Source organism: Bison bison, unplaced genomic scaffold (genome assembly GCF_000754665.1).
Source record: "Bison bison bison isolate TAMUID 2011002044 unplaced genomic scaffold, Bison_UMD1.0 scf7180017864203, whole genome shotgun sequence".
Classification (NCBI taxonomy): domain Eukaryota; kingdom Metazoa; phylum Chordata; class Mammalia; order Artiodactyla; family Bovidae; genus Bison; species Bison bison.
The window spans coordinates 6,873,504-6,886,893 of NW_011494775.1; the positions used below are offsets into that span (position 1 = coordinate 6,873,504).

The 13,390-nt window shown below is 56.1% G+C and overlaps 3 protein-coding genes across 3 annotated transcripts in view; 1 reads left to right on the top strand and 2 right to left on the bottom strand.

The window, feature by feature from the left end:
- The window catches only part of GPX4 (glutathione peroxidase 4), a 2,908-nt gene extending 2,324 nt beyond the window's left edge, over positions 1 to 584 (bottom strand). Inside the window, 1 exon segment of the mRNA XM_010844641.1 lies at positions 535 to 584. Coding sequence (XP_010842943.1) covers positions 535 to 584 — 50 coding nt within the window.
- Positions 585 to 5,118: 4,534 nt separating this feature from the next.
- Positions 5,119 to 11,644, top strand: POLR2E (polymerase (RNA) II (DNA directed) polypeptide E, 25kDa). Its single transcript, XM_010844582.1, has 7 exons — positions 5,119 to 5,356; positions 6,780 to 6,954; positions 7,766 to 7,881; positions 8,230 to 8,310; positions 8,665 to 8,723; positions 8,836 to 8,914; positions 9,021 to 11,644. Exons 1-7 carry the CDS (start codon positions 5,300 to 5,302, stop codon positions 9,084 to 9,086), a joined length of 633 nt encoding a protein of 210 aa, XP_010842884.1. The 5' UTR covers positions 5,119 to 5,299; the 3' UTR covers positions 9,087 to 11,644.
- A 1,203-nt stretch (positions 11,645 to 12,847) lies between these two features.
- HMHA1 (histocompatibility (minor) HA-1) overlaps positions 12,848 to 13,390 on the bottom strand; it is a 13,939-nt gene continuing 13,396 nt past the window's right edge. Inside the window, exon 23 of the mRNA XM_010844642.1 lies at positions 12,848 to 13,389. Coding sequence (XP_010842944.1) covers positions 13,219 to 13,389 — 171 coding nt within the window. The 3' untranslated portion in view covers positions 12,848 to 13,218. The remainder of the gene's footprint in view (position 13,390) is intronic.

Below are 13,390 nucleotides of genomic sequence, written 5' to 3' on the forward strand. Positions count from 1 at the left end.
GTACAGACGGCTAAAGCTCATCTCGGCGGTGGGGGGCTCGGGAAAGCAGCGCTCCTCCCCTCGCCGAACCGACCAATGGACGCGCGCCGGCGGGCCTCACCTCCCCGCCCTACGCCACGCCCAGCAACACTCTCACTGGTTGGATGCTCAGGCGTCGCAGACGCGTGCCCACACAAGCCAATGGGAGGCCGGAGTGAGGCTGGCGGGGCGGGGCCTGGGCCGGGCTGCGGTTTTTTTCACTGTATGTGACTGCGCATGCTTATGCGCAGGCGGGCGGGCGGGTCTACGCGGGCGGCGCGTAGATGGGTTGCGGACAGTTATCCGCACTGAAGGATGCCCGACAACTTGAGATACTACTGGAAGCCCGTGGCAGCGGATCGGGGTGGTGGGGGGAAAGGTTGGCTCGAACTTTCAGAAAACATGCCTCAGCTTACTGAAAACGTATTTGTTTCTTTGAAATGTAAATAAAACCACGCTGGGCGTCGGACTACCCCCACTTGGGCTGCGGTGTCGCTACGAGGGCCTGGAGGTCACCGGCGGCGATAGGCCCGGATGGCGGTGGCGCTGCCGCAGGGATGCGCCATGAGCGCACGGCTGAAGGTTGCCGCCCTTGGACAGTGCAGGCTTAGCCCTTTATATAAGTGACACGTGAGCCCTGGGGGGGAAGGGAAGCTCGGGCAGTTACCTTGTGGTCCCGCCCCCTTCTCTGAGTGGACTGGCAGGTGTGTGCTTAGAAAGGAAAACACCAGAGAGATTTTTTGTCACTTCCAACGTGACACAGCACGAGTGCACGCGGTAGGGGACAGAGCGCCCGCTGATCTGGCTCCTGGAGCATTTCCCCTCGAGGCTCAGGCGTTGGGCCACCGGCCAGAGAGCAGGCCCATCCCATTCTCGGGACCTGAGTCACGGAATTCCACAGCCCGCCTGGCTGCCCCCCACCCTCAGCCGCGGAAGGACGTTGACCTGCGGCCTGAGGGTGGTTTCAGCTTGTGCTGTTGGTCAGTTTCTCTCTTCTTGGATCCTCCCCCGTGGACGTTTCTGCAGAGGTCTTGGGGGCAGGACTTTTGGGGCTGGGCTCATTTGGGGGAACGCCCCCACACACACATACACACACTTCCTGCAACCTAGGCCTGCCCCGGGGGTCTTAGTAGGCCGCATTTGGTGGCAAAGGGGACAGGATCCCTGGGGCCAGGTTGCCACACTCCTGTCTTGCACAACAGCCTTCATGTACTTATGCCTCTCAGCCTGATCAACCAGAGCCGGTGAGTTCTGAAGTCACAACGAGCTGGAGCCCTCATTGTCTCAGCTTAGCTATCTCACTTCTCAGGAAATGCCCCCTCACTTCCGCCGGGGGTAGGGGGCGGGCAGCACTGGGTGTCATCGCCCACACCAGCCAGTCTGAGTGGCCCTTAGAACGACACAGCTGTTCCTAGTTTCCCTTATGGTGGGATCTGTAACTTTGTCATGAAGATGGCCACCCTCTGACTGGTTACTTGAGGGTTTCCAGGAAAATAGCTTAGGATGACTCCCCCTCCCTGTGGAGCCCACTGCAGGGGAGACATGGGCAAGGTCTCACCCCATTCCTGACTTCATACTAGTTACAGTGAGAGCACAGGGGGCAGGACGAGCTGCTGGCTGTGGTTCCACTGGCTCTGGGAGGGCTTTGTGCCTGGGGATTCACTGCTTTTCCAAACATTCCTCCCCTTACAGAGGAGGCAGTGGAATCCTGGGGAAGCCCCAGCCAGACTCCAGGAAGGCTCCCCTGGTGGTGGCCTTTGAGTTTAAAATTCACATGACATAAAATTCACCATTTTCACCAAAGCATACAGTGATTTTTAGAATATTCACAATGTTGTGGGACCATCACCACTACGCAATTCCAGAACATTCTTATCACCCCAAAATAAACTCCATCCCCGTTTGTAGTCACCCACCCCAACCCCTGGCCCCCACCATCTATTTCCTCACCCCGTTCAAACTCCTGTGAGTGGAATTAGACAGCACTTCTTTGCTTTCTATGTCACTTATGTCATTCGAAAAGAAACCCTGTCCCCATTACCAGTCTCCTCCATCTCCTTACCTCAGCCCCTGACAACCATGAATCTACTCTGTGTGGATTTGCCTGTCCTGGACTGTTCACATCAATGGAGTCATATACTGGTGGCCTCTTGTGTGAGGCTTCTCTCTATGAGCATCATGTTTTCAAGGTTCATCCACATTATAGTGTGTGTCAGTGCTGCTTTTCATGGCTGAGTAATATCCTATGATATGAATGGACTATATTGTGTTTACCCATGTATCCATTAATGAGTATTGTGCTGTTGTACCATTTGGCTTTGTGATGCTGTATAAGACTTTTTGCATGGGCTTGTGTTTTCATTTCTCCTGGGCATGCACCCTGGAGTGGAATTGCTGGCTCACATGGTCACTTTAGGTGTTAAAAGGAGCTGCCAGGTTTCCCCACAGCTGCTGCTGGATTTCACATCCCCGGCCAGGAGTGTGGGGGTGGTGGCCTGATTTCTGGCCCCTGGGCTCTGCCAATTGGCAGAGCTGCATGGTGGCGGGTTCCCAGGAGAAAGTTGCAACTTCATGTCCCATTGCTGAGGTCATGCAGTCACAGGCAGAATTCTGATTCATGGGCGATGGGGTGGGGCCCACCTGCTTCTGTGAGCCCATTCTCCCCTCTTCCCTGCCCCAAGGAATAGCTGCTGCTGCTGCTAAGTCACTTCAGTCGTGTCCGACTCTGTGTGACCCCATAGACAGCAGCCCACCAGGCTCCCCCGTCCCTGGGATTCTCCAGGCAAGAATACTAGAGTGGGTTGCCATTTCCTTCTCCAATGCATGAAAGTGAAAAGTGAAAGTGAAGTCGTTCAGTCGTGTCTGACCCTCAGCGACCCCATGGACTGCAGCCTACCAGGCTCCTCCGTCCATAGGATTTTCCAGGCAAGAGTACTGGAGTGGGGTGCCATTGCCTTCTCCCCAAGGAACAGCAAGGTCACCTAACATCCCCTGCCACCCACACCTGGGCCTTCCCCGGCTAACCTCTAGGCTGCCCTCGGGAACCTCCAGCAGTTCTGCCCCCTCCCCTACTCAGATTTGCCCATCACCTAGCCAGACACTCTTTCTCCTGTCTTAAAACTCACTCTAGGACATCCCTGGTGGCTCAGTGGTTAAGAATCCACCCGCCAATGGAGGAGACATGGGTTCAATCCCTGGTCCAGGAAGATCTAACATGCTGGAGTAAGCCTGTGAGTCACAACTACTGAGTCCAGGCACCCTAGAGCCTGTGCTCTGCAACAAGAGAAGCCACTGCAATGAGAAGCTTGTGCACCACAACTAGAGAGTAGCCTCCACTTGCCACAACTAGAGAAAGCCTGTGCTCAGCACCTAATACCCAATGCAGCCAAAAATAAAATAAATAAAACCGACTCTAGACTGCCTCTCTTTCTCCCCCGGTCATCCACATCTCCAATTTCTTTCCTCCCATAAAGAAAGTCCCCCTCCCTGGATCTGCCCTCTGTGGTCACAAACAGTGGCCCCTGGGCCAGTCCCCTTCTCAGTCTGCAGACCTGCTTTGACAGCTGCTCCATCCCCCCTCCTCCAGATACCTCCTTCACCTGGCTCCCTCTATTCTGTTTCAGGAACACTTAGGTAGTGCCAGCACCCTGCAGTCTTCAGCCAAGTACATATGCAGTGGGTGCTGTTCTTGCCCCTGTTCTACAAAGGGGGAGGGGGACATTGAGGCACAGAGAGGTTAAGTAATGTGCCCAGGTCACCCAGCCAGCACTGGAGCCCAGGTAGCCACATCTCTTTGCCTTCTGCCGTTTCCTTCCCCCTCCTCCCAGCTTCAGGGCTCAGGCCTGACTTCTGACGTGCTCCGTGACCTCATCAGACTCTCAACTCCAGTCTGCACTGTGAGCCCACAACACCCACATCAGCCTCCACTCCAAGCTCATCCTGAGTTTCAGGCTTGTACCCTACTGTCCCCTGGATGTCTCCCCGTAGGGTCCCCCAGGAGTCCCAAGCTCACTATGTCCAAGATCTGCTCCTGATCTGCCTCCTACGCCTCCCCACCGAGGTCTGTTCTTCCTCCTCTGCTTGTCTCTGTGTCTTTCCACATCCTGTCCACCTACAGATCCTGTGAGTGCTGCCTTCCAGACACCCTGGACCTACCCACAGCTCACCCTTCACTTGAAGCCTCATCTATCTCTGGCCAGGATGGTCCTCCCTAGCCCACTCCTTGGTCTCCCTGTTTCTGCCCTGTGGAGATGCTGAAAATGGCTGCAAACACAAACTTCTCAAACCCAACCAGCAAGGGCTCCCAAGATCTGCCCCACCTGACCTTCTGACCCACAGGCCTCCTTGCTGCCAACACACTAGGCCTCAGGGCCTTTGCACACGCTGTACCCTCCACCTGATACACTTTCCTCGACATCCCCAGGGCTTCTACCCTCTCACCCTTTGGATTTTTGTTGGAACCTTCCCTGACCACATTTGAGACTGCTCTATTTTTTTTTCCACAACACTGTCTCCTTCTAACACACTGTATCATTCACTTATGTCTACTGTTTCTGTCCTGTCTCTCCCTGGCATGTAAGGATGCTTGGTCTGTTTTGTTCCCCGTCCCTTTGGCTCATTAAATATTGAATCATTGAATTAATATATTACTGAATGAGAAGTTACTGACACAAGTAAGCTGGGCTTAGCAGGCCTGAGCAAACCTCCTGAACGAACTCGGAGGGGAAGGGCCGATGCAGAGGTTGTGCACTCTTGGGGTATCCAAACAGGGGCTGGGCTGGGCCTCAGGGGACAGGAAAGGGGGAGAAGAGAGATGGGTGCATTTCATAAGCACCAGGAACTATACCAAGCTCCTCCCAAGTACGAGCATCTCTTTAGATCCTCTAAAATGGGGGACACTTTATTCTTTCCGTTATAAAACGGAAAACCGAGGCTCCTCTCACACCTCCTCCGACTCTCCAGATTCTAAACACTGTCCAGACTGAAGTTGAGCAAAAACCACCACTCCCGAGAGGTCTTGCGGTCAAAGCATCGCGAGAACTTCCGAGGGGCGGGTGGGCGGTGCTGTTTGAAAAGCTGCTCGCGCAACCAACAGCCGCTTTAGTAAGGCTGGGGCTGCCCTTGGCAGTGCCGCTCTCGAAGGTCGCTGTATTCAGGCGTTCGCCTGCGACAGCCGTGCCCGGGTAGACGACGTGTTGGGGGCCTGATCAGGACTCGGAGTAGGCACAGTGGGCGCGGGTCGTACCGGTCGCAGGCGCAGTGTGTGAGAGCGGCGGCAGTCATGGACGACGAAGAGGAGACATACCGGCTGTGGAAGATCCGCAAGACCATCATGCAGGTGAGCCGCGCGGGGGCCGCCCTCCTTGGAGAACGCGGTGAGGGCGGGCCTGGCTGCGCCAGACGAACTGGGCACGCGGCGGCCGAGGCGTGAACGGCGGGTGCAGGGCCCACTGATGGTGACCAGCCTCTCCATCCGGGGCCGCGCGGCTGGAGCGGAGGAGTCGAGCCCCAGAGCCCCCCGAGAAGGGGTCAGGATCTCGCTCGAGCTGGAGGGAGGGAAGGCGGGACACGCTGGGCCGCCGTGTATTTGTGTTCCTGGAAGGTTGTGGTGTTACAGCCCCTGATCCTTGAAGTTCTTAATCAGTAAGAATTGATAACAGGCCAGACTAGAAGTTCAGGCAAGGCTTTGTTGGAGCTTATGCTGCAGCAGGAGGGAGCGAAAACAACAGGCGCCCTTCTTAGCTCGTCTTGAATGGGGTGAGGGTGGGCGCGGGTCCAGGGGTCATGCCAGAGTGATGACTTGGGTGGTCTGCCTACCCTCTGGGTGCTGCTGTGTGCAGGGATCACGCCTGGCACCCAGCTTTTGCTCCCGGCACGTCAGAAGTGGCAGTGGAGTTTTTTACTTTTTGTTGTCTATCATTTGCTCCAGCTGGGCCATTGCACAGTTATTTTTAGTCCCGCATAGTTTCTGGGTATTCTGTTGCTGGAGGAGATGTTTGTCCAAGTGCAGGCACTGCTGCAAAGGGTCCCAGCTCCCAGCCTGTCTTATCAGCACCACCTTAAGTGCATAACGCAGAATCCCGGGTTCTTGACGGTGGAAGGAACCCTGGGGCTGGTCTGACCCCTGTCTGGTGGTTACTTAGATGCCTTGCCCACCAACTCAGTCTCAGTGTCACAGCAGTCATACCAGCTTTTTCTGTATACCACATGCTTTAAGCCACCTTGTGAGAGGGGTCCAGTGTGATGCCTTGGGGACTTGATCAAGAGCACCCAGCCTCCTGGGAATTGTGTTGGAGCTAAGGCTGGGCTGTGACCCAGCCTCTCCAACACTTGGCAGAGCTACCCAAGACAGGGCTGGACGAGCTGCGCTTCTACCTGATGGTGTCCGGGCCGCGGGAGAGGAGACCCGGGTCTCTAAGTGTAGACTCGGCGGGGGGGTGGGGGATGTGGGCAGGGCTGGGTGGCAGCTCCAACCTTCCTTTCTCTGTCCAGGTCCTCACCTAGTCTGTGTGCTCACAGAGCCCCAGTTTCTGAGCAGGACCTTGAACTCCTGGGCCTCACGCTTAGGCCTGGTTTCCCAGCCGACACCCTCCCGGCCTGCTGTACCTGTCAGACCTACATCCTGGGGCCTGGCTCTGGACTCAGCATCCCCGCTTGCATCCCAGGCCTTTCCCCAGTCTCCTCTGTGGTGGCCTCACCCACCGGAGCTCTGGCTGCTGTCCCATCTCCACTGTGCGATCACCTGCCCTTTCTCTCTGCAGCTGTGCCACGACCGTGGCTACCTGGTGACCCAGGATGAGCTGGACCAGACTCTGGAGGAGTTCAAGGCCCAATTTGGGGACAAGCCCAGTGAAGGGCGGCCGAGGCGCACGGACCTCACGGTACTGGTGGCCCACAACGACGACCCCACCGACCAGATGTTTGTCTTCTTCCCAGGTGAGGGCTGCTCAGGGCCAGCTCACAGCAGCCACCTGCTGTGCACCCCAGAGTCATGCACCCACCCTTATCCTTCTGTCCCCTGCCCTCCTTGCTGTGGGGACCCCTTCTCCAGCTTCCCTCTTCTCGATCACCCATCCATTCTCTCTGGGCCTAAAGATCACATTTCCAAATACAGTTTCATTCTGAGATTCTAGGGCCAGTACCCCAACAGAGGGACTTTGGGGGCAGAGTGGGTTAGTGGAATGGGAAGTGAGAGCAGCTTGCGGGGGTGGATGTACTGCACACAGACCATGGGACCGCCTTAGGTGCTGACCTGCTGGGCTCCTAGGGTCCGGCTGTTCTGTGGTAGGCCCTGCGTGCTGCCAAGATCATGAGGACCCCCACTGCTGCAGCATGGAGATGGGTGGTCTGTGTCTGGCAGGACCATGCTTTCCGGGTCATCTCACCTCAGCTCAAACTCTGAGAACCCCAGCCCTTGTCTTATGAACTCCCAGACTAAACCACTTAATCCAGGGCTTCCCAAACCTCAGAGCCACTGAGTCCTGGGCAAGCCCAGACTCCCAGACCCCACTTCTAGAAGAGGTCCCCGAGGTCCAGGGCGCCTAGGGCACTGTCATCTCCCATGTGACCTGGAGGCAGCCAGCCCCTCCATTCTGGGAACCAGCGCCCAGTTCTTGCTCTGCACATGGGGAGGCTGAGGCCCGAGAGTGGGAGTGGCACCGCAGTGCCTTGGCAGAGCCAGGCTAGAATCTGGGTGCCCGATGGGAAGGGGCCCAGCAGCACAGACCAGCCTGTGCTCTGCCTGCAGAGGAGCCCAAGGTGGGCATCAAGACCATCAAGGTGTACTGTCAGCGCATGCAGGAGGAGAACATCACGCGTGCCCTCATTGTGGTGCAGCAGGGCATGACGCCCTCTGCCAAGCAGGTAAGCCCGCCCCACTGGGGTGGGATGGAGCCTGGCCAGCACCTCTGTCCCCAGGCCCAGGGACCGGCTGCCACACTAGCTCCCAGCAACCCTGGGAGCATCCTGACAGGTGCTCACCTTTCTTGATGTGAGACCAAGGCCTTATTACTGTGCTCAGAGCCTGGGCGGAGTTGGGTGGTGTTTCCCAGTTTATGATGCGAGATGTCTTTCTGAGCCACAAGGGTAAACCTTGCTCCACTTCCAGGGTGCCAGCTGCCCACGAGGAGGAGCTGGGTTGGGGTGGGCCTGGGGGCCACACAGGGGCGGGCAGCTGCCCCTGCTGCACTTGAGGGTTGATGTCTCTTCCAGTCCCTGGTTGACATGGCACCCAAGTACATCTTGGAGCAGTTTCTGCAGCAGGAGCTGCTCATCAACATCACAGAGCATGAGGTAGGGGTGCGGGAGCTCGGGTGGGATGAGATTGGGGACCCACCCCCCAGCCCCTCACCTTTTTAGGAACAGCAGACGTCCGGGGGCCCCCCAGTGTGGAAAGAAGGTAGGGCGATCCAGCCTTCAGTCAGGAGTTGGGGGGCGGGGTGCAGTTTCTATCTCTCCTGGAGCCCTGGCTCCCAGGATTGTGCCCTGTGGCCCATCTGCAGGGCAGGGTTGTAGGCTCCAGACACCACCCCCTCCCTCGCAGTGTGGAGTTAGGACTGGCGCAGACGCCTAGATCCCGAGCTGTACCCATCCCCTGGGGGCTCCCAGGGTCTGTCATCCCATGGAGCCCGGGTTCTCTTCTCACAGCTGGTCCCGGAGCATGTGGTCATGACCAAGGAAGAGGTAACGGAACTGCTGGCCCGGTAGTATCCTTTCTGGCCCTTGACTGGGCCTAGCTCCTCTCCCCACCCTGCCTTTCACCCCGACCCCAGACCCCCAGTCACTCCAGCAAGGCCTTTTCCCTGACCTGCTACCCAGTAAACTCCGAGAGAACCAGCTGCCCAGGATTCAGGCAGGAGACCCTGTGGCGCGCTACTTTGGGATAAAGCGCGGACAGGTAAGAAGCCCTCCCAGGGTGGAACTAGAGCCAGGGCTTCTGGGCAGGGCGGAGGGAACCCAGGCTGCTACTCCTGCACTGCTCCAGCTCTGCTTCCTGCCCCTAGGTGGTGAAGATCATCCGGCCGAGCGAGACTGCGGGCAGGTACATCACCTACCGGCTGGTACAGTAGCTGCTTGTGGACAGATAGCTGGCGTCGAGGGGCCAGGCAGTGGTGTTCATTCCACTCCTGTGAGCGTGCCACACCACTTCCCTCTCTGGAGGCAGCCCCAGTTCTGGCCTAGTTGTGCCCAGCTTCTGTGATGAACAGTCACAGATCACACGACTAACTGCCCGTTTTTCTGCCAGCATGTCCCCTGGGGGACAGAGAGATGGTCGTGACCACCCCCTCACCCTACCCCACCCCCGCCGCTCCTGGCCAGGAGTGTGGGAGCTGGTTGCCTTAGGAAACTTGCCTCTGCTTCTCCTGGATCCTAAGGCACTTTGCCTTGGGCCTTGGATCTGCCGTTCCTGGGCTGAGAGTCCCTGCAGCCTCTCCTGGATGCCAAGCCGTGGCCCTGGATCCCAGCTGACGGTGCCTCTGGAGGGGCCAGGACACCTCAGGGTGGCCCGGCATCCTCTGGCCTCCCCTCGCTGTGTCCCCCATGGTGGCCCTGATGCTGCCTGTCCAGGGGCTCTGAGGACAGTAGCAGTGAGAAGAAAACTGGAATTTGGTTGCTTTGGAATGCTGGGTGTCTTAAAGAATTAAAGCTATTTTGAGTAATAAGTTCACTCATCTGAAGACCAAGGCAAAACAACGCTGGGTTTGCTGTGAGCAGACTTGCTCAGGCTCTAGGCCACTCCACAGGGTCACTGCCCACTTCCCCTGGAGGAGGCAGGGGTGGGGCTCCCGCACGCCCTCTAGCTTTGCTTCTTGGTGGTCTTCCATAGAAGTTGGGGGTCAGACCACCCAGTTTTCCTCTATACTAACTTCAGAGGCCTCCCTCCCCAGGCTAAGTGCCACTGTTTGTATTTCTAATTAATAGCTTCGTTGACGTGCGATCTACATACCATACGGTTCACCCGTTTAAAGTTCATGGTTCTGTGATTTTTAGTACATGCACAATTGTGCACCACAGTCAACTGTGGAACACTCCATCACTCTAAAAAAAAGCCCCATCCTGTTAGCAGTCACCCCAGCCCGACTACCACTAGCTCTGTCGATCGGCCTGTTCTGGACGTTTCCCACCATTGGAATCACACCCTGTGTGTCCTGTGTCTGCTTCTCTCCTGAGCATCGTGTTCTCAGGATCTGTCCACGTGGTAGCCGTGTCAGGGCTTCTCCTTTTCCTGGTTGAGGGACACTGTGTTTCTTCTTCAGTTGATGGACCCAGGTTGTTTCCATTATGAGTAGTGTTGCTGTGAGCATCCAGGTACACATTGCTGTGGTTGTATTTATTTTTCTGGGTGTGGTGTGTACATTGGAGTAGAATTGGTCTTGCAGAAGCTCTGGTCACCCTTTGGAGAAGCTGTCAGACTGTCTTCCCTGTGGCTGCCCCATTTCTCATTCCTGAGCCCCATAGAGAGGTCCCACTGTCTCCACCTCCTTGCCAGCACTGGTTCTATGGCCTGGGGGATGGGGAGGGGGTACAGGGTGGCCAGTGGTGGCGCTGTGGTTCCGGTTCCCTTGCCAGGTGCTGTGGTGGTGAGCATGGGGCTTGCTGGCTGCCTGTGGGTTACCTCAGATACGTGTCTGTGCACAGGTCCTTTACCTCTTGTTTAACTGGGTTGTCTTCCATTACTGAGTTTTAGGGGTTCTTTATATATCCTAGGCACAAATTACAAAACGGTTTCCCCACGTTTTATATCTCTTAGGTGTCCCCATGTAGTGTTTTTAGTTTTTGACTGCCTTGGGTCGTAGTTGCAACATGTGTGAAATTTTAGTTCCCCAACCAGGGATCAGACCACCTCCTGCTGTGCTGGCAGGTGGATTCTCAACCACTGGACCCCAGGGATGTCCATCCCCCTGTAGTCTTTATTTGTGGGTCTCAAATTCTGGGTTTACTCCTGGGCATCATGTGACCTGGGGTGGTCACTTTCCCACAGACAGATGGTGCTCTTGACGCTGTTTACTGAGGAATAGTGCTGCCCTGAGTCTCCACTCTCTTGGAGTGAACACATAGACCCATGTGAGTCTGTATGGAGATCCTCTTTTCATTGATAAATTTAGGTTTTTTTTTTTTTAATTTCATTTATTTTTAATTGGAGCATGATTGCTTTACAATTCTGTGTTGGTTTCTGCCACACATCAACATGAATCAGCCATAGGTACACATATGCCCCCTCCCTCTTGAACATCCCTTCCCAAAACTTAGAATTTAAAATCGTAATTTTACAGTACGTCTTAACAGGCAAACAGGTCTTCCCTTTCTCCAAAACAGACATACATTGTTTTCCAAAACTGTCTCAGCCAGAATAAGCCAGATGTAGATGGACAAATTCTGTCTGATTCCATTTACTTGGGATCTCTAAGCAGTCAGGTCCACAGAGACAGAAGTAGATGGTGCTGGGGGGCCAGGGACTGGAAGGAGAGAGGGAGTTGGTGTTTCCTGGGGACCAGAGTTTCAGTTTGGGAAGATGAGAAAGTTCTGGAGATGACGGTGGGAATGGTTGCACAACTGTGTCAATGTGCTGTGCTTGTGAACTCTGCAGGTTAAAATGGCAGAAACAGTAAACGTGTAGTTTACAGTCTTGGATGTTCTTAGATTTTTACTCTTGCTAATGAACTCCAGAATCAGTGCATTGATTCCCTGAAAACTCCTTTTCTTCTGGTTGGGGGCCTAGTGGGGGGCGCTGGGTGCAGGCCTGTCCACAGGTGTGGGGCCTCAGATGCGAGGTATGGATGTTCCACAGCGGTACCAGCTCTCCTTTGGGGTCCCCCCCAACCCCCGCTTGTTGCTTGGGGATCGGTTCTGCTGCCGCAAGTCCCTGAGATTGGTCCAGACGCCAGCCTCAGAGCTTCAGGAAGTGGGCACCTTCCCGATTGTGACTCTGGGTCAGGCCATGCCTGAAGGTGGCACAGCCTGTTAAAAGTCCTTTGGTGGGGTCGCGTCTGGAACCGTTTGCAGGCCAGGCCAGGCTCCTCACAGGCACTTGGGTGCCTGGAGCCGGGTGCTTCTTACCTCCTCCATGGAGAAGTGGAGGTCCCCTCTGCCCTGCGGAGCACCTGGAAGTGTTCATAGATCTTTTCACGCATTCTGTCTTAAAAACTTAGGGGTCAGCACACTTGTTCTGTAAAGGCCAGAGGGTGAGTGTCTTGGCTGTGCTGGCCAGGTTGCCTTGCTGCAGTTACTCAACTCTGCTACCCCGCGGGGCAGAAGTGGCCATAAGTCACATGCAACCACAGGGTACGGCCTGGGCTTTTATCTTTGTTTGCCAAACTGCAGGCCACCTTCTGGGCTCTTAGGAAGCTTAGGCAGGGGCAGAGCTCTGACCACCACAGCTGGTCTTACCTAAGCTTGGGGAGGACAGCCGTTTTGGGGGGCTGTCCTGTCAGAAAGGGAGACCTAGCAGGTTCTACCATGATGGGATGTGAATCCATGTCATTCATCTCGTGAGTAGTTGGGTCTCTGCTTAGCCATCCCTGGCCCTCCAGGATAAACCTGTAGGAATGGAGGCAGAGCCTCGCCTCTTCCTGGCTATGCTGTCTTGGACAGTGGCTACTGTCTCCCTGAGGCTCTTTAGTCCATGTGGGTTTCCTGAGCCAGGAGTGCAGGGAAGTGATGCCTTGTGTCTATGTCCCCACGGCCACCTGGGCTCACACGCCCTATTGGGGTTGCCCTGCCAGGTGGTGGAATTTCTATTCACAGCTCCCCCCACTGCCCCAGGCCCAGCGAGGAGCTGGGAACATTGCTGAGGAGCTGGGAACATTGCTCAGGCTGCTGCTGCCAGAGGAGGCAGGCTCAGGTTGAAGACTTTATTGTATGCAAAAGGAAAGTACACATTGGAAAACTCCACTGTGGGAACTTCCTGTATCCTAACACCAGTATCCAAACCCGCTCATCTGTAAGAACCAGTTTGTCTTGAGGCCAGCTGGCCCACTCTCCACAAGGCGTCCAGCCCTCCTCCCAGGTGCCCTGTGACCTCCTTGGCCTGGCTCAGGGTGGGCAGGGTCCTCCATCACATCAAGTCTGAGAGCGGGTGTGCAGAGTAGCGCAGGCAGAAGCTTCTGGGAAGGCGGATCAGTAATGCCCTGGCCGCTGTGGCCGGAAGGAGAGGCCTCTCAGTGACGTGTCCATGGGGGCGGGACCTGCCCACTACCCCAGCTACACAAACTCTGGCTGCCTCTTGCAGCTGTTGCCCCCTACCAGCCGCCCACCACGCAGCCTCACAGCTGGCAGCCAAGCTGCAGCCACGTTGTTGCACCGGTTGGTGGCGTTGCACTGGGTGGTGGTGGTGCACTGGCTGGTGTTGTTGCACTGGGTGGGGGTGTACTCC

Excerpts from the sequence above, each read along its gene's own strand:
- POLR2E (XM_010844582.1), top strand. The coding sequence starts at position 5,300 with ATGGACGACGAAGAGGAGACATACCGGCTGTGGAAGATCCGCAAGACC. Across the intron at positions 5,357-6,779 it reads TCCGCAAGACCATCATGCAG|CTGTGCCACGACCGTGGCTA; the intron begins GTGAGCCGCGCG and ends TTCTCTCTGCAG. Across the intron at positions 8,311-8,664 it reads TCAACATCACAGAGCATGAG|CTGGTCCCGGAGCATGTGGT; the intron begins GTAGGGGTGCGG and ends CTCTTCTCACAG.